At 45.1% G+C, this 20,288-nt stretch overlaps 1 protein-coding gene across 7 annotated transcripts in view; it reads right to left on the bottom strand.

Moving 5' to 3' along the window:
• Positions 1-20,288, bottom strand: part of LOC137546335 (sex comb on midleg-like protein 2) — a 118,145-nt gene that overhangs the window by 69,329 nt on the left and 28,528 nt on the right. For 5 of the 7 annotated variants that reach the window (XM_068268649.1, XM_068268648.1, XM_068268653.1 and 2 more), the window contains 3 exons: positions 18,958-19,028; positions 17,570-17,804; positions 16,559-16,647 (listed from right to left, as the gene is read on the bottom strand). In XM_068268649.1, coding sequence (XP_068124750.1) covers positions 16,559-16,647; positions 17,570-17,804; positions 18,958-19,028 — 395 coding nt within the window. The remainder of the gene's footprint in view (positions 1-16,558; positions 16,648-17,569; positions 17,805-18,957; positions 19,029-20,288) is intronic. The other 2 variants (XM_068268651.1, XM_068268652.1) reach the window with 2 other exon arrangements.

The following is a 20,288-nucleotide window of genomic DNA, read 5'->3' as shown; positions in this document are numbered from 1 at the left end:
GCGCTTTGTAGCGCAGCAAAGGTGTCAGATGTCTGGCCCACTGGTCTTGGGACAGACGATACTGACGGCATGCTTTTTCAAAAGACCGCAAAAACAAGTCAATGTCTGTGTCTTTTTCAATATTAGCAAACTTAAATTTTGCACTTACGGGTGCTGCAGCTCCTTCAGCAGGGAGGCTGGGCGGTGAACTCCGGCTGGCCTGTTGAACCTTTGCCATGTCGAGCTCATGCTGTCGTCTCTCCCGCGCCTCTGCAGATTGGCGCTCCCGTTCTCGCTCAGCGGCATCCCTCTCTGCGTGGCGTTCAGCAGCAGCAGCAGCAGCAGCTTGCCGCTCCCGTTCCTCTCGTGCTTCCATGTACTGCATGTACTTTTCCAGGTCAGTCTCCATCAGCTTTTGTAATGCCTGCTGCATTACCGGGTCAGCACCCATGGACAGTCCAGTACTGGCCAGTTCCGGGCGAGTAATGTCAGAAACTCTGGGATTGGGGTCCATACTGACAGTCTCTGGCGTAACTGTTGCAACAGGGCCCGCAGGATGCTCAACCTCTGTACGCCTAAGATCTTCAGCCTCTGGTTCCCCTTGATTGTCAGATGGGCTGGTATCCACCTCAGCGGACACTCCCGGCTCCCGCAGTTGCTGGGCATCCCATCTGGACAAGTCTGCTATCAGGTCCCGTTTTGTCTTGCGGAGGATGCCAATGCCCCTCTCTTCGCAAAGATTTTCCAGGTCTGCTAGGCACATGTTCTGGTAGTTCCCGGACATTTCCATGCCAAATAAAATAAAACTTTGGGGAAGGGGTACTGGCTACACAGTCTCTCTGTATATATAAAAAATATATTGCCTTCCAGCTACACCAACGAATTAGTTCGTTTCTCGATAGCGCTAGCGCTATCGCAGATACTTTCAGCACAACACAGATCCAACCGCTGCCTAACACTGTCACAGGAGCCCTCAGTGGCTGACCGCACTTAGCCTTCTAAACGGTGCCAGCGCACAGATCGTGCGAACTCTGGTCGCAGTCAATGCGCAGGAACCGTTAAGAATTAGCCGCAGACAACTCAGAAGGGAGCCTGTGAGACACGGGTGATTACAACGTCACCTACTGGTTCAGAGTAAACTGCCACCACCGCGGTTACTATGGGACCGTGGGGCCCACTAACTGACTGACTAATCCTGCGAATAAAACGGTTAAACACACGATATTCTGTCTAGCCAACAACAAACAAACAGTAGCGTATCTTCAGAGACCCGGGATCATTTCTGTGTGTGCTGATAAGCAGGGTAGCGGAAAGTGAATGACTTGGAGAAAGTCGTTTATTCACGCAATATAAATAATTAATATATACAGACAATTATGAAAATCAACAATTATGAAAACAGCAATAGCCAGTATGAAAAATAAAAGAAGGGAGAAAATTACTTAGTTCCTGGAAAGATGTCCTTATTGTGGGAAGAATCATAAAGTCCTTGGTTTCAAAGTCCAGAGTTCAGACCAGGTGGATGCCAGCATATCCTCAAGCTGGCATCTGATGAGTGCAAGATGTTTCAGTGTGGAGGACCCAGCCCGCCTGCTGGCTCTGTGCTTTTGATGAAGCTGGTTTGGGGGTGTGGCAATGCCAGCCCCCTCTGAGCTACCAGCAAATGACAGTTCATTCCCTCTGAGAGATTTTAGAGCTAAACTTATGAATTGCTGTAACTCCTGAACCATACACGTTACATTTAGGGGGGTAACAGCTTCATACTTGGAGGAAAATACAGATTAATATGATACCTGACATGGCTAGTGCATCAGATCAGGGTCCTGAGTAGATTCATACCTGGGTGGTAGGGGCCCCGGGCCCCTCTCGACTGGTATCAAGAGATCCAGCATGACCCTACGGATCCAATGATACCGCTCTCATAACCACCCTATTTATTGTATTCTGTAAATGGGCAAAAGATTATATTGTACATTCATTTCTTCCTGCTAAGGCCGGAGTCAGCCTGACTGGAGTCCAGCTGTGTCTGCTTCTTGTCTATGAAAAGGCCTGTTGGCTCCTTCAATTAACATCTGAATGTGAAATCTGCTTAGACAACTTTGAGTTTACACCTCTGACTTGATCAGCAGTCACAGGGCCAGTCTTCCTGCCAGCTGCTTGTCACCTTATACCTGATGGATGGGCCATCAGCACAGCTTGAAGCCAGGGACTCTCTGGGCCCAGGCTCACTAGCATATCAAAAGAGCCATCCTGCAGTTAAGGTGATGCTATTCCTCTGCTAAGAAAGGACTGCAGACCTCCTACACACTCAATCCAGATTCTATCGATTTGAAGCGCAATCGACGCAGAGAATCGAGTGCGATCGCTTTTCTTCACGGGCGGTTCCAGGACGCGCCTGCGTCCCCGCAATCGTCCGTGACAGGTAAACAGAGTCTACCAGGGATCTTCGGCCATGTAAGAAATAAGCTTACATATCATCCACAACACCTCCCAGGGGCAATGCTAAACGAACCATAATTTTATATTTTTTGCTAGTTTAAGACCAACTCCAGACAGGATTTGTAAAGACAAACACTTATATAGCGCTTTTCTCCTGGCGGACTCAAAGCGACAGAGCTGCAGCCACTAGGACGCGCTCTATAGGCAGTAGCAGTGTTAGGGAGACTTACCTAAGGTCTCCTGCTGAATAGGTGCTGGCTTACTGAACAGGCAGAGCCGAGATTCGAACCCTAGTCTCCCATGTCATAGGCAGAGCCCTTAACCATTACACTATCCAGTAGTATTGCTAGGGGGAACCGAGCACTAAATGAACAAGTATTGAGGCTTTAGAAAGAAACAAGTTCACTTCCATTTTAAGTAGGATAAGAAACATACATAAAGAAAAAAAAAATGAAGGCTGGGGTGGAGAGATGGGAGGAGTCTTCTACTTTTGTTTTGCCTTGGTTTTCTCTTGTTTTAGATAGTCTACTCCTAATGTGGGGTCAAGGTGGTGGGTGGGGGCTTTCTAACCTCCAATCTGTGCCAATCATCTGTACTGGAATCAGGAAATTCAAATTACAACCAACTTGTGGAGACTAATATGATGAACAAACTAGCACTGTGAAAATACAGTTCTCAGTTTAGTGTAAATGTTTACTTTCAAGAGTGAAGGAAGGCACACTGTAAGCCAAAGACAGCCGCTTGTAGAGCGGGGACGATATTTGCTGCCTAAGACAGTTCGTGGACCAGAATTCGTGCCATGTGTCCATGCCCACAGTTCTGAATGCCATATGCATTAGCACATTTTCCAGTTAATATATAGTTGATAAAAGCAGCTACTTCCGGAAAGTTATGTAATGATTTCTTTCCCATTTTGTACAACATTTAATGTCAGGAGAATAATCAAGAAAATGTCGTTAACTGACAGTTTTTGACTGGCAATTTTGAAAGGCAATGAACAGGCGGCCTATGGTATAATACTGGAAATATTACATAGTTAAACTTGCAATAACCTAACTGTAGACATTTGGTGGTGCTCCTGTCTGTTTTGGAGTCCACAGACATCTAACCCCTATTCTTTCTTTTGACGTCATATAGGACAAACAAGTGCCCTTGAGTTTACAGTGTATGGGCACCCTGATAGAACAAATTGGGTGACTAAACTGAATTTGTGAGACAAAAATGTCTAATGATATTGCACATTTTTTCAGGCAAGAGAAGTCTTCATGAAGTGCCATTTTAGCACCTAATAATCTGGATTAGGAAAAAACAAAAAAATATGTTCACACTCTTGTTAGATCAACAGAGGACCATGAACAAGAACGCCTTCCCCACAGAAAGATAGGTTTACGGGATATCTAATAATGGGCATACAAAAGAATAACATCTTGAATAATATTCACATTTTGTCGCTTTGCAGGCTGAAATTGAGACGCACAAAATATTTCTCCAGCTGGATTTATTCAATGCAACTTCTAACAGCAAAAGAACTTCCCAAAATGAGTAAAGCATCATCTACCTTTCTAAGAAAACACCTGTTGACTCAGTCAGGTGTAACTAATCGCATTCTCCATTGCTCCGCCAAGCTAACTGGCTTCCACATGTGATCAACTAAAATTTGGCTAGATAGGTTCAACAGCTACTCAAAGTGCATTCTTGGTAGTGCAAATGAAACTAAACTCAAAACTATAGGAGGCAAGGCACTGGCAAAAGATCTCAGGGATAAAGATGTGGACAGGCACAAGTCAGTAGATGTATACAAAACAAAAATACCTAGGAGCATAGTACTATAGTCTATAATTATGAAGTGAGTAAGGCCATCCCACTAAACTGGATGAAAAAGAGTTGAAAAGTAAGCAGCTCCCAAGTGGAAAATTGCAACTAAAAAGCAGTTACAGTAATGTGGGGCAACCAGGCAATGTGCATTATTCAAAAGTAAATAAATAGGTCTCGCACCTCGGGTTCCCATTAACCCTTTGCCTGCCAAGCACAAACCTAGTATGTTATGGCAGGCAAAGACTCCACATACCAAGTAAGTTTTTTTGGCTTTTTTTCCTGTGGGAGACGCGGGGAGGGGGGCTGCCATCATTCCTCCCTCCTCCGCCATGGGCCCCCTCCTATGCCCCCCTGCAGAGCTGGAGCAGCAGTGTGGTGTGTAATTAACTCACTCAATCGCTCGGCTGTCCCAGCCGACTCCTCTCTACTTCCTGTTCCTCTGTATGTCGCATGATTGCTACGTGTCATACAGAGATCGTGCCGCAAGAGAGGAGCCTGCTGCCGGAGTGGACAGCGCATGGAGTGAGCAATCGGGTGAGTGAATTACACACCAAACCGCTGCGCCAGCTCTGCAGGGGGACTCAGGAAGGGGGCCCATGGAGAAGGAGGGAGGATGATGTTGGTCCCCCTGCCTCTGTGTCACCTATACCTGGCTACCTATACTGGGAGGACCTATGCCTGGATACCTATACTGCCTGCACCTATATCTGGCTACCTGTACTGGCTGGCAGCACCTATTCCAGGCTACCTATACTGGCTGCACTTATAGCCTGTACTGGCGGCACCTATACCTAGCTACCTAAAGAGATCTTATATTTTGGATTCAGCAGAATATGGGCTTTTACAAGCAGTAACATTTTTGCTAGTAAATTTAATTCTTTAGAAAAAAAACAAACAAAAAAAAAAAAAAACAGAAATATATTTATGGTACTTATCCGTTAGCCGGGCGCATCCGGCAGGTGGCGCTAATTACATTAAAAGTTCACATTAACACAAAAGTGTTAATGTAACCGCTTGTCGGCAGGTGGCGCTAATTACATGAATGCTTGACGTCACTTAAAATGTTAATGTTCCCGAATGTATATAGTGTTTGAAGTGGCCGGCTCGTTGCGGCCAAATGTATATTAAAAATGTGACATAATTAAATGACAAATAAGCCGGCGGCAATGTAACAGATCAAGCCGCCGGCTTCGTGTCTCGCTCTCCTCCCCACTTGCCCTCTCTCCTATACAATACTGGGAGGGGGGGGGGGGGGGGGACACATGCGTGTCCCCCCCCAGAGTCGTTCGTCGCGGCAGGGAATCCTGCTTGTTTTATTGCGACGAATGACTCTGGGGGGACACGAGTGTCCCCCCGCAGGGCTGCCGGTGTTCTATAGGAGAGGTAAAGGGGGAGGAGAGCGAGACACGAAGCTGGCGGCTTGATCTGTTACATTGCCGCCGGCTTATTTGTCATTTAATTAACTCACTTTTTTAACCACTTGAGGACCGCGGGCTTTACCCCCCCCTTAGTGACCAGACCCTTTTTTTCTATTCAGACCACTGCAGCTTTCACGGTTTATTGCTCGCTCATACAACCTACCACCTAAATGAATTTTGGCTCCTTTTCTTGTCACTAATAAAGCTTTCTTTTGGTGCTATTTGATTGCTGCTGCGATTTTTACTTTTTATTATATTCATCAAAAAAGACATAAATTTTGTCAAAAAAAATTACTTTTTTTAAATTTCTGTGCTGACATTTTTCAAATAAAGTAAAATTTCTGTATACATGCAGCACGAAAAATGTGGACAAACATGCTTTTGATTAAAAAAAACCCATTCAGCCTATATTTATTGGTTTGGGTAAAAGTTATAGCGTTTACAAACTATGGTGCAAAAAGTGAATTTTCCCATTTTCAAGCATCTATGACTTTTCTGACCACCTGTCATGTTTCATGAGGGGCTAGAATTCCAGGATAGTATAAATACCCCCCAAATGACCCCATTTTGGAAAGAAGACATCCCAAAGTATTCACTCAGAGGCATAGTGAGTTCATAGAAGATATTATTTTTTGTCACAAGTTAGCGGAAAATGACAGTTTGTGAAAAGAAAAAAAAGAAGAAAAAAAAAAAAAAGTTTCCATTTCTGCTAACTTGTGACAAAAAAATGAAATCTGCCACGGACTCACCATGCCCCTCTCTGAATACCTTGAAGTGTCTACTTCCCAAAATGGGGTCATTTGTGGGGTGTGTTTACTGTCCTGGCATTTTGGGGGGTGCTAATTTGTAAGCACCCCTGTAAAGCCTAAAGGTGCTCATTGGACTTTGGGCCCATTAGCGCAGTTAGGCTGCAAAAAAGTGTCACATGTGGTATTGCCGTACTCAGGAGAAGTAGTATAATGTGTTTTGGGGTGTATTTTTACACATACCCATGCTGGGTGGGAGAAATATCTCTGTAAATGACAATTGTTTGATATTTTTTTTTTTTACACACAATTGTCCATTTTCAGAGATATTTCTCCCACTCAGCATGGGTATGTGTAAAAATGCACCCCAAAACACATTATACTACTTCTCCTGAGTACGGCGATACCACATGTGTGGCACTTTTTTGCACCCTAACTGCGCTAAGGGGCCCAAAGTCCAATGAGTACCTTTAGGATTTCACAGGTCATTTTTGTTTCAAGACTACTCCTCACGGTTTAGGGCCCCTAAAATGCCAGGGCAGAATAGGAACCCCACTAATGACCTCATTTTAGAAAGAAGACACCCCAAGGTATTCCGTTAGGAGTATGGCGAGTTCATAGAACTTTGTATGCGGGCGATCCGGGTGCTAGTAACCCGCCGGCGGGTTACAGCGCGAGGGGGCGGAGCCAGGCGCCGGTGGCTGATGACGGTGGCGAATGACGCGATCGCTCCGCCCATGCCCGTACAAGGACCATCGCCTCTGTGCATGCGGCGGGCCTTGCGGGATCCACTTGCCGGCCGCCTCTGTGCAGTGGGCGGTCGGCAAGTGGTTAATATACATTAAACCGCAGCGAGCCGGCCACTTCAAACACTATACATTCGGCAACATTAACATTTTAAGTGACGTCAAGTATTCATGTAATTAGCGCCACCTGCCGACAAGCGGTTACATTAACACTTTTTTGTTAAAGCGGAATATAACCCTGCATTTCAACTGTGCTCTAAAACATTATTTACAGTATATTATATGCAACCAGCATTTTTTTTTTTTTACTAGACCAGCATTGGAAGGGTTACACAGAGCTTTAAGGTTCCTGGAGATTTCTGCAGAGGCATCGGAAGCTGACATAAATACATTTTGTTTACATAAATGTATCTAAGTGTTGAATGTGACTCACTCTCTCTGACTGAGTAGGAGCTGGAGGACAGCCAAAGAGTGTAACATTTCTCAATAGATACATTTAACTAAATAGAATGTAACAATCTGAACTTCTGCATATCTCTCCACAGAACTTTAACCTCCCTGGCGGTATGCCGCGCAGGGGGAAATCTCAGCCCCTGGTGGGGCGATTTTTGTGCTGTAAAGTGCTGTGCGCGCAGCCAGCACTTTGCTAGCTGCGCGCACAGCTTGATCGCCGCCGCTCTGCGGCGATCGGCCGCACGCAGCGGCGAAAGAGGGCCCCCCCCCCCGCCAGAGCCCTGTGCTGCCCGGACCAATAAGTTCCGGGCAGCGCTATAGGCTGGATCGGGTGTGCCTGACGTCAGGACGTCGGCTGACGTCCATGACGTCATCCCGATTGTCGCCATGGCGACAGGAGAAGCGTTATATACGCGTTCCCCTGTTTGCTATAGATGCCGGTGTCATGTCAACTATTGCAGCCTCTCAGATTCTGCAGCCCCGCATGCGCAGTAGGAGCCTGCGCCCCATTACATTGTGCAGCCACGTGTGAAACGTCCTAAATATCTCCGCTTCCGCACCACGTACACCCCCGAAATTTTCAGGGGAGGGAGGGGACCCCCACATCTAGCTCTGTGCCGAATTGCAGCCCCCGAGCCCACTGGTTCCCGAGACTGATTGCAGCAAACCTATCTCGGGAACTACCGGGGCTAGGGGGCTGCAATTCGACACAGAGCTGGATCTGGAGGTCCCCTCCCTCCCCTGAAAATTTCGGGAGTGTACGTGGTGCGGAAGCGGAGATATTTCAGCTAAATAATGTCTAACTTCCCACTGAGCATGCGCGATACTCAGTGAGGAAGGCTGCTTCCGGGCTGCAATATCTGACATTACATCGGCGACGATCGCACTAGAGGGACACATGCGCCCTCTAGTGGTGTTTCATGTAGCTACCACTCTGGTAGCTTTACATGAAACGAAAGCAAAAATTTTTTTTTTTTAAAAAAGGATTTTTGACAATTTGGCAAAAAAAATTAACCGCCAGGGAGGTTAAACCTCTGTGCTTAACCCTTTCAATGCTGGTCTAGTAAAAAAAAATGCTTTTTGCATATAATATGCTGTAAATAATGTTTCAGAGCAAAGTTGAAATGCAGGGTTATATTCTGCTTTATGTGAACTTTTAATATAATTAGCGCCACCTGCCGGATGCACCCGGCTAACGGATAAGTACCATATATATTTTTTTTTATTTCACTTTGTTTTAAACATATTTTACTCAGAAATTTTGTTATAGATCCAGAAAAAGTACAAAATCTTTGTAACGATCGGTGTCAGCACGCAGAGAGAATCTGATTATTGGTGATCTGCAGTATCACCAAGAATACAGATATATACCTGATTATTGATGATCTGCAGAATCACAGATAATACAGATATATTACTAACCTCTGGACACCTATGTATATAAAAGAGTGTTTGGTGTAACAGTAATACTTTGAGAAACACACCTGATGAGCAGGTGATCTTTAGGCAGTATAGGGAATACTGCTTTAGAGAGTACAGGAACCTTCCAGCAGCCTGAGACTCTCCAAGGGGTGGAGTCAGGCTGGAGGTAGGAAGGACCTGAGGGTGAGTGACACCAGAAGGTGGATGTCACTATCTGATCCGGAGACTATCTCTTAAGGGGAGAGATAGCTCTAGAGGTCGGGCAAGCCAGGTCGGCAACACACGGACAGACAAAGTACAAAGACAGAAAGCTGATTCGGTATCCAAGGCAAGCAGGGTTTGGCAACGGAAAATCAGATATGCAAGGTACGGAATCAGTGATCAGAGGAATAGTCAGGAAAGCAATAAGTCATAACAGATATCAAACAATGCCTAGTCTGGGTGTAAGGTCCGTGGTCTCTACACCCTGGAACTAGTCTGACATATACAGAGCAATAATACAAGTTAACTGGCTCAGTGTGAATTCCCAGGTCCTCCTGGTTCAAATACACTGTTAGATCTGACTAAGGTCTGAGTGCTTCCACGTAGTGTTCGCAACGGCAGACAACTTGTGACTGGGCAGCAGTAACTATATATAGAGTAGTGCTCTCTGGCGCCACCCCTAAGCGATCAACCAATAGTTACCAGCTCTTGGGTCAGCTGATCGGCTCGGTCAGCTGATCCCCCCTTGCCCATAATAAAAGTTCTGCCTCTCAGCGCGCGCGTATTCCTAAGCCTGTGTGAACTAACAGACTCAGCCACACCAGACACACGCTGCTGCGTGCAAACCGCCGCGCTAGACGCGGAACCAGCCGCCTTGCTGTCAATACATGCGGTGGCTTTTCCGCGTTCTGCCATGTTACCAGACGCATGCTTCCGCGTGCAAACCCCCGCATTGGACGCGGAATCAGCCGCCTTGCTATCAGCACACGCGGCGGCTTTTCCGCGTTCTCTCACAATCTTGCTTCAGTGTTCAAGCACAATTAATTATGTAAAAAAACAGAATATAATATGCCCTATTTCATGTAGGTTTTCTTATCAAAAATCCTAAGTAATCCTAATGAGTGCAAGATGTCTAAAAACTGCTTGGCAGGAGATGTTCGCGTTTAGTACAAATTGGCTGGCAGGGAAAGGGTTAATACAAAATTAAAGCAACTAAGTTTTCCTCTACATAATTACAGGAAGGAAATACTTCAACAGAATTGTTTTTAATACCATACAAAGTGCTAGATTCACTAAGACCCGTTTGGTAAAAATGTCATGTGAGGGCGGGGGACAAATGGGACATGCGTGTCCCCCTGAAGAGTCGTTCGTCGCGGCAGGGAATCCTGCTTGTTTTATTGCGACGAATGACTCTGGGGGGACACGAGTGTCCCCCCGCAGGGCTGCCGGTGTTCTATAGGAGAGGTAAAGGGGGAGGAGAGCGAGACACGAAGCTGGCGGCTTGATCTGTTACATTGCCGCCGGCTTATTTGTCATTTAATTAACTCACTTTTTTAACCACTTGAGGACCGCGGGCTTTACCCCCCCCCCCCCCCCTTAGTGACCAGACCCTTTTTTTCTATTCAGACCACTGCAGCTTTCACGGTTTATTGCTCGCTCATACAACCTACCACCTAAATGAATTTTGGCTCCTTTTCTTGTCACTAATAAAGCTTTCTTTTGGTGCTATTTGATTGCTGCTGCGATTTTTACTTTTTATTATATTCATCAAAAAAGACATAAATTTTGTCAAAAAAAATTACTTTTTTTAAATTTCTGTGCTGACATTTTTCAAATAAAGTAAAATTTCTGTATACATGCAGCACGAAAAATGTGGACAAACATGCTTTTGATTAAAAAAACCCCATTCAGCCTATATTTATTGGTTTGGGTAAAAGTTATAGCGTTTACAAACTATGGTGCAAAAAGTGAATTTTCCCATTTTCAAGCATCTATGACTTTTCTGACCACCTGTCATGTTTCATGAGGGGCTAGAATTCCAGGATAGTATAAATACCCCCCAAATGACCCCATTTTGGAAAGAAGACATCCCAAAGTATTCACTCAGAGGCATAGTGAGTTCATAGAAGATATTATTTTTTGTCACAAGTTAGCGGAAAATGACAGTTTGTGAAAAGAAAAAAAAGAAGAAAAAAAAAAAGTTTCCATTTCTGCTAACTTGTGACAAAAAAATGAAATCTGCCACGGACTCACCATGCCCCTCTCTGAATACCTTGAAGTGTCTACTTCCCAAAATGGGGTCATTTGTGGGGTGTGTTTACTGTCCTGGCATTTTGGGGGGTGCTAATTTGTAAGCACCCCTGTAAAGCCTAAAGGTGCTCATTGGACTTTGGGCCCATTAGCGCAGTTAGGCTGCAAAAAAGTGTCACATGTGGTATTGCCGTACTCAGGAGAAGTAGTATAATGTGTTTTGGGGTGTATTTTTACACATACCCATGCTGGGTGGGAGAAATATCTCTGTAAATGACAATTGTTTGATATTTTTTTTTTTTTACACACAATTGTCCATTTTCAGAGATATTTCTCCCACTCAGCATGGGTATGTGTAAAAATGCACCCCAAAACACATTATACTACTTCTCCTGAGTACGGCGATACCACATGTGTGGCACTTTTTTGCACCCTAACTGCGCTAAGGGGCCCAAAGTCCAATGAGTACCTTTAGGATTTCACAGGTCATTTTTGTTTCAAGACTACTCCTCACGGTTTAGGGCCCCTAAAATGCCAGGGCAGAATAGGAACCCCACTAATGACCTCATTTTAGAAAGAAGACACCCCAAGGTATTCCGTTAGGAGTATGGCGAGTTCATAGAACTTTGTATGCGGGCGATCCGGGTGCTAGTAACCCGCCAGCGGGTTACAGCGCGAGGGGGCGGAGCCAGGCGCCGGTGGCTGATGACGGTGGCGAATGACGCGATCGCTCCGCCCATGCCCGTACAAGGACCATCGCCTCTGTGCATGCGGCGGGCCTTGCGGGATCCACTTGCCGGCCGCCTCTGTGCAGTGGGCGGTCGGCAAGTGGTTAATATACATTAAACCGCAGCGAGCCGGCCACTTCAAACACTATACATTCGGCAACATTAACATTTTAAGTGACGTCAAGTATTCATGTAATTAGCGCCACCTGCCGACAAGCGGTTACATTAACACTTTTTTGTTAAAGCGGAATATAACCCTGCATTTCAACTGTGCTCTAAAACATTATTTACAGTATATTATATGCAACCAGCATTTTTTTTTTTACTAGACCAGCATTGGAAGGGTTACACAGAGCTTTAAGGTTCCTGGAGATTTCTGCAGAGGCATCGGAAGCTGACATAAATACATTTTGTTTACATAAATGTATCTAAGTGTTGAATGTGACTCACTCTCTCTGACTGAGTAGGAGCTGGAGGACAGCCAAAGAGTGTAACATTTCTCAATAGATACATTTAACTAAATAGAATGTAACAATCTGAACTTCTGCATATCTCTCCACAGAACTTTAACCTCCCTGGCGGTATGCCGCGCAGGGGGAAATCTCAGCCCCTGGTGGGGCGATTTTTGTGCTGTAAAGTGCTGTGCGCGCAGCCAGCACTTTGCTAGCTGCGCGCACAGCTTGATCGCCGCCGCTCTGCGGCGATCGGCCGCACGCAGCGGCGAAAGAGGGCCCCCCCCCCGCCAGAGCCCTGTGCTGCCCGGACCAATAAGTTCCGGGCAGCGCTATAGGCTGGATCGGGTGTGCCTGACGTCAGGACGTCGGCTGACGTCCATGACGTCATCCCGATTGTCGCCATGGCGACAGGAGAAGCGTTATATACGCGTTCCCCTGTTTGCTATAGATGCCGGTGTCATGTCAACTATTGCAGCCTCTCAGATTTTGCAGCCCCGCATGCGCAGTAGGAGCCTGCGCCCCATTACATTGTGCAGCCACGTGTGAAACGTCCTAAATATCTCCGCTTCCGCACCACGTACACCCCCGAAATTTTCAGGGGAGGGAGGGGACCCCCACATCTAGCTCTGTGCCGAATTGCAGCCCCCGAGCCCACTGGTTCCCGAGACTGATTGCAGCAAACCTATCTCGGGAACTACCGGGGCTAGGGGGCTGCAATTCGACACAGAGCTGGATCTGGAGGTCCCCTCCCTCCCCTGAAAATTTCGGGAGTGTACGTGGTGCGGAAGCGGAGATATTTCAGCTAAATAATGTCTAACTTCCCACTGAGCATGCGCGATACTCAGTGAGGAAGGCTGCTTCCGGGCTGCAATATCTGACATTACATCGGCGACGATCGCACTAGAGGGACACATGCGCCCTCTAGTGGTGTTTCATGTAGCTACCACTCTGGTAGCTTTACATGAAACGAAAGCAAAATTTTTTTTTTTTTTTAAAAAAGGATTTTTGACAATTTGGCAAAAAAAATTAAACGCCAGGGAGGTTAAACCTCTGTGCTTAACCCTTTCAATGCTGGTCTAGTAAAAAAAAATGCTTTTTGCATATAATATGCTGTAAATAATGTTTCAGAGCAAAGTTGAAATGCAGGGTTATATTCTGCTTTATGTGAACTTTTAATATAATTAGCGCCACCTGCCGGATGCACCCGGCTAACGGATAAGTACCATATATATTTTTTTTTATTTCACTTTGTTTTAAACATATTTTACTCAGAAATTTTGTTATAGATCAAGAAAAAGTACAAAATCTTTGTAACGATCGGTGTCAGCACGCAGAGAGAATCTGATTATTGGTGATCTGCAGTATCACCAAGAATACAGATATATACCTGATTATTGATGATCTGCAGAATCACAGATAATACAGATATATTACTAACCTCTGGACACCTATGTATATAAAAGAGTGTTTGGTGTAACAGTAATACTTTGAGAAACACACCTGATGAGCAGGTGATCTTTAGGCAGTATAGGGAATACTGCTTTAGAGAGTACAGGAACCTTCCAGCAGCCTGAGACTCTCCAAGGGGTGGAGTCAGGCTGGAGGTAGGAAGGACCTGAGGGTGAGTGACACCAGAAGGTGGATGTCACTATCTGATCCGGAGACTATCTCTTAAGGGGAGAGATAGCTCTAGAGGTCGGGCAAGCCAGGTCGGCAACACACGGACAGACAAAGTACAAAGACAGAAAGCTGATTCGGTATCCAAGGCAAGCAGGGTTTGGCAACGGAAAATCAGATATGCAAGGTACGGAATCAGTGATCAGAGGAATAGTCAGGAAAGCAATAAGTCATAACAGATATCAAACAATGCCTAGTCTGGGTGTAAGGTCCGTGGTCTCTACACCCTGGAACTAGTCTGACATATACAGAGCAATAATACAAGTTAACTGGCTCAGTGTGAATTCCCAGGTCCTCCTGGTTCAAATACACTGTTAGATCTGACTAAGGTCTGAGTGCTTCCACGTAGTGTTCGCAACGGCAGACAACTTGTGACTGGGCAGCAGTAACTATATATAGAGTAGTGCTCTCTGGCGCCACCCCTAAGCGATCAACCAATAGTTACCAGCTCTTGGGTCAGCTGATCGGCTCGGTCAGCTGATCCCCCCTTGCCCATAATAAAAGTTCTGCCTCTCAGCGCGCGCGTATTCCTAAGCCTGTGTGAACTAACAGACTCAGCCACACCAGACACACGCTGCTGCGTGCAAACCGCCGCGCTAGACGCGGAACCAGCCGCCTTGCTGTCAATACATGCGGTGGCTTTTCCGCGTTCTGCCATGTTACCAGACGCATGCTTCCGCGTGCAAACCCCCGCATTGGACGCGGAATCAGCCGCCTTGCTATCAGCACACGCGGCGGCTTTTCCGCGTTCTCTCACAATCTTGCTTCAGTGTTCAAGCACAATTAATTATGTAAAAAAACAGAATATAATATGCCCTATTTCATGTAGGTTTTCTTATCAAAAATCCTAAGTAATCCTAATGAGTGCAAGATGTCTAAAAACTGCTTGGCAGGAGATGTTCGCGTTTAGTACAAATTGGCTGGCAGGGAAAGGGTTAATACAAAATTAAAGCAACTAAGTTTTCCTCTACATAATTACAGGAAGGAAATACTTCAACAGAATTGTTTTTAATACCATACAAAGTGCTAGATTCACTAAGACCCGTTTGGTAAAAATGTCATGTGAGGGCGGGGGACAAATGGTGGCAGAACTTTCCTGTTTTGCAGAGGGATGTGCAGCAAAAATGGCTTACAAGACCTTCAGGCGCCGTCTTCTACACTTCCTGCAGCTCCCAGCCGCTTTGATGCATCCATGTACGCTTCTTGGCGTGTCACCTGACCAGCATAGGGTCACATGTACGCTTTGGGAACTATACACAGAGGAGCAGCAAAGCAGCTGAGAGCTGAAGGAAGTGTAGGCAACTGGAGGTTTTGTAAGTCCTTTCACTACACACCACTCTGCAGGAGGTGGTTAGTGTTATTTTAGGGTCAATTGTATGACTTCTCAAGAGACTGGCATGCACATATCTAGCATCAGGCAATTCCTGTCTGTGCCAGATACCGGGAACTTTAATAAACCAGAGTAAACTATCCTCGTTTCCTCTTTTCTGTCCTTTTTAAAGAGACTCTGAAGCGATAATAAATCTCGCTTCAGAGCTCATAGTTAGCAGGGGCATGTGTGCCCCTGCTAAACCACCGCTATAGCGCGGCTTAACGGGGGTCCCTTCACCCCCAAAGCGACCACTGCAACATTTGGTCGCAGATTTGGTCGTGATTTATGGCTTCCTGGAGGCAGGGCTAACGGCTGCAGCCCTGCCTCCAGTCGCGTCTATCAGCGGCGCATCGCCGCCTCTCCCCCGCCCCTCTCAGTGAAGGAAGACAGAGGGGCGGGGGAGAGGCGGAGATACGTGCTGACAGACGCGCGTGGGGCAGGGCTGCGGCGGTTAGCCCTGCCCCAACCAGGAAGCGCTCCCCTGCTGTACGGAGCGGATTTGGGGGGGTCAGGGACCCCCGTTAAGCCGCGGGATAGCGGAGTTTTAGCAGGGGCACACGTGCCCCTGCTATCTATGAGGTCTGAAGCGAGATTTATTCTCGTTTCAGACTCTCTTTAACACCTTTCTGTAACCTTTTGAATGGCCGTTTGGTCTCTTACCAGCCAAAAGCTCCAGGCTGAAGATTAAATAACGAATATCTTAGTTCTACACATTTGTTATTCTTTGAGAACTGAAATGTATGAGGTACTTACCTCACAAGTTGATAATTTACCTCACTAGTCAGTAATTTTAGTTTTCCATGCGTTACCAGCCCTTTTTAATTAACATTTGACAAAATGTGTGGTAAGTGGTGCAAAATTCACAGTTTTATGGAGGGCTGCCATTTTTTTTTCCTTGATACAGGAATATGCAGAGATTCATTAGAATATCTGCTCTTATCCATCCTGGATTGCGCATGTGTGCAGGCAGTCAAAGCAAACATCTGCTTGCCACAGACCAGCAAAACCTTATTTGGGTGAGCTGACTGGATATTTGCCTTTGCAGCATTCTATTATTAAACATTGTGCCCTCTCACCTTTTTAAAGTATGATGGTGGTGCCATTTCTGCTCCATTTAGTGTTCTTAAGAGAAACATAGGCCAAGAGGAGGCATTCATCCGGAATCCTGAAAACAGAAAAAATAATTGAATAATGAATGCCATTGCTCAGTGTAGTTCATAGTACTTATACACTGTACTATTCTGTAAAACAGGCATTTACGCATGGTAAAATCAGGGATGCAGCAATGCAAAACACGCACACACAAAATAAATAAATCTGCAGTTGTGCTGAATCTTATGTTTACCAACTGCTTTCGGTCTTTAAATATTTTCCATTTAAAAAGTGCTGACAAGACAGTGGTTTAAGTGGCTGAAACGCAGCCATCAAAAATTCCAACTGTTTTAGAGTGTTAGATTATCTTCCTATAGCAGGGACTTTATCTCTTGGTTCCCCAACTTGGACCCCAATTCCCCACTCTGAGTTACAGCTCATACACTCACTCCCCTTTGATTCCATCCCCTCCCTTCTCTCACCTGACCTGTCTTAATGTAATTTAAAAACTCAAAATGCCTTAAAAAGAGAAACCATGGTATTGAAACATTTAATAAGCTCTGTCTTCTCCTTTCCAACAGGAAGAATGTTGGACAGAGCTTTTCTCTGAGATAAGATTTGTAAAATGTTTTTGTGTCAATCATGGTGAATAATCGGGTCCTATTGGGTTACTTTATTACAATAGGAGTGTGTGAGAATAATTAGGTCTCCACCTACCCTTGGGATGAATTTCCAATCTAACCTTGTCAATGTTAATCTATGGCCAGTTTCCAGGGGAGTCAGCTAATATAGGTGTGTTTGGGGGTTGTAGGAGGAAACAAATGCCCACAGGAAATCAACAAGCTGTGCAGATAGTATCTTGTCTAAGGATACATTAAATTGATATTAGTCCAGAAGTGTTTAGCACAACTGCATTATACTGTATATTACAAGTTCCTGCTCAGTGATGCTTAGTATTACAGTAATAAACAGAAAAAAATTTACCATACCCTTACCCAAAGGCGGCTGAAGCATATCTCCCATTTTCTCACACGTGCCAATTTGCTGGATGTCTGAAGAGTCCACCAGTCTCCAGAAATCATTTTTGTCATCGCTGCCGTCCAGCCGTAAGCGTAAACGAACTCCTGAGATTCCAATGACAGTCGCTATACAGACAGAGGTAACGTTCCGAGGGTCACGAGCTTCCACTTTCATACCAACTTTGAATTCATTGCTAGGTGGGGTCCTAGACTACAAAAAATAACACAATATAAAATCCTGTCTTCAGCCTTCAGTCTTCTGCATTTAAAAACCAAATATGATAATGCAAACAGATAAAAAAAAAACCAAACATCTTAGTGAACAAAGAAAATGAACAAAATAACTGGGATAGAGGTATTTATTACATTATGCTGCAATGAGGTGGTTTTGTTACATTTAAAGTGAATTTAATTATACAGTATATATGTTGTACTTTACATACTAAGCATACAGGATTAAACGTAAACATATGAATGGCCAACAGCTCCCACCAGTGGACTGATCTGGTAGGGCAGGAAAAAAATGGGGAGAAGAAAAAGAGAAAAAAAAAAAAGTGGAGTGAATAAAATAGTTGCTTTAGCTACACGAACAGACATGCGATACGTTTTCACTGACTTCTTGCTGTGGTGTACTGAAATTTGTGTCTGTACTTACAGAAGACCAATGTAAACTCTAAAGATCACTAAATTGGCGTTCAAAGCTGTCCGAGACTAGATTTAATCTTCCACTTTCCTCCAGAAACCTCTCACCAAAGAATGCATAAATTCATATTACTGACTTGTTCACAGGAGCTCACAATCTAATCACACTACCACAGACTACAGCAAGTGTTGAGGGAAGCCAGCATGTGTGAGATGTGGGAGGAAATCATAGAGCCCGGTACCCCCCTCCCCCCAATATGGGGAGAAATCTAGAAAAGCCAATGCAAGATAGAGTCCAAGACGAGAATTAAACTCTGGCAACAGCAGTGCAAAAGAGATTGCTGGCAGGCATTAATTTCCCTAGTTTACATTTGCCCTTGATGTGAACATATGTCCAAATGCTGTGAAGTAAAGCAATATGTGAAATGATTATACATGTTGGTTTCTTATGAATGCTTGATGTCTGACTTTAATGCCATGTTCTGTGTATGAAGCAATGTCACACTGAGCTGTGCGTTGTGCCCACCCCTTCCTCCCTAACCTGTACACATGCTAACGCCTTGTTTTTGAAGGTTATTGTTGGCGATTGTCTCATGTGAAAAGGAAGTCAGTACAGACTAGCAGGATGTCATTTAGTGATGCAGCGAGACGGATGGATGGCTAACACACAAATGAGGCAATGCACATTATTCCCAACTATGACAACAAAAAGTATAACGTACCTGTCTAAAGTAATGTGCAGGTGCACCAGCTGCATTAGTGTCCTTTAAGTATTCATTCCAGTTAAACTGTTCTGAAACAAAATAAATGTAAATTTAGAAAAGGCTGCTAATATCATTGGATAACAAGTTCCAATTATGTAGCACAAAACCAGATAAAGCTTAAGATAAGACACCATCAGCAGCTGTGGAGCACCGACATACTGTTCCTTTCAGCTCTGGACCAGCACCAGTTGTGTGGTATGATCTTATCTCCATTAGCCCCTTCCATCTAGAACAGGTAAGGGGAATGCTCACCTTGGCTAAGTGCTCCGGGTTCCTTTTCTCATAAGATGCCCTTACCATACAGTGCCTTAAAGTGGTTCCGAGATAAACTTTTACTCATTGCATAATTGTGTTCCTTTCATATTGTTTATAGGGCATAACTCAAGCCAAATACGTTTTTGTTTTAATACTCTAATTCCCTATAAACTAAACAAGCCTCGCCCACAGCGTTTCAGAGTGCCTTGGCAATTTCAGACAGTAGCAAGGGCTTATGGGAGCTCAGTCTGGGCAGGAGGAGGGGGAGGTGTTACTAGCCAGAGATTACAGAGGCAGAGGGGAGGAGAAGGGGGAATTAGATTTTCACAGGCTGAGTGCTGGAGATGCAGATCAGCTTGTCTGTGTGTAATGTTTACAACCAACATGGCTGCTGTCATTGTATCACAAGAAGAAATAACCATATTCTGTTGAAGCTGTTTGCAGATAAGATATATAGACAAGTTACTTGTTATAGTTAGTTTTTCATCTCGGATCCACTTTAAAGAGAACCCGAGGCGGTTCCATGGAGAGCAGATGGGACACAGAGGCATGTTCTCTGCCTCATGACATGCCTCTGTGTCCCCACACCGCAGCGCTCTAGGTCCCAGAGATTAGCGTCAATATTTATCGCCATCTCAGAGGTAAACATAGGGGAGAGGGATTCCCTGTTTAAAACACCCACCAGGGTCATTCCTGCAGGGTATCCAGACCTCGCCCCCTGCCGCTCCCCGCACACTGGATGAGAGACATACAGTCTTCTCCTTGCAACGTTGTGACCCAGAGGTCATGAAAGAGGGCCAGCATGGCCCACAGAAGCGGCTGGGAGCTGCGTTGTTTTGTAGCTACCTGATCTGCTCAGCCCCGTGATCAGGTAGCCTGTGTTTTGTTTTATTTTTTTTTAATTTTATGAGCCCACCTTGGACTCTTTAAAAGAAGCTTATAGGACAACCGTAACAAGATGGCTATGGAGGCTGACATATTTATTTCGTTTTAAGCAATACCAGTTTACTGGCAGCCCCTCTGATCTATTTGGC

Source organism: Hyperolius riggenbachi, chromosome 2, assembly GCF_040937935.1.
Source record: "Hyperolius riggenbachi isolate aHypRig1 chromosome 2, aHypRig1.pri, whole genome shotgun sequence".
Taxonomy (NCBI): Eukaryota; Metazoa; Chordata; class Amphibia; order Anura; family Hyperoliidae; genus Hyperolius; species Hyperolius riggenbachi.
This window is presented reverse-complemented; position numbering and strand designations above follow the sequence as displayed.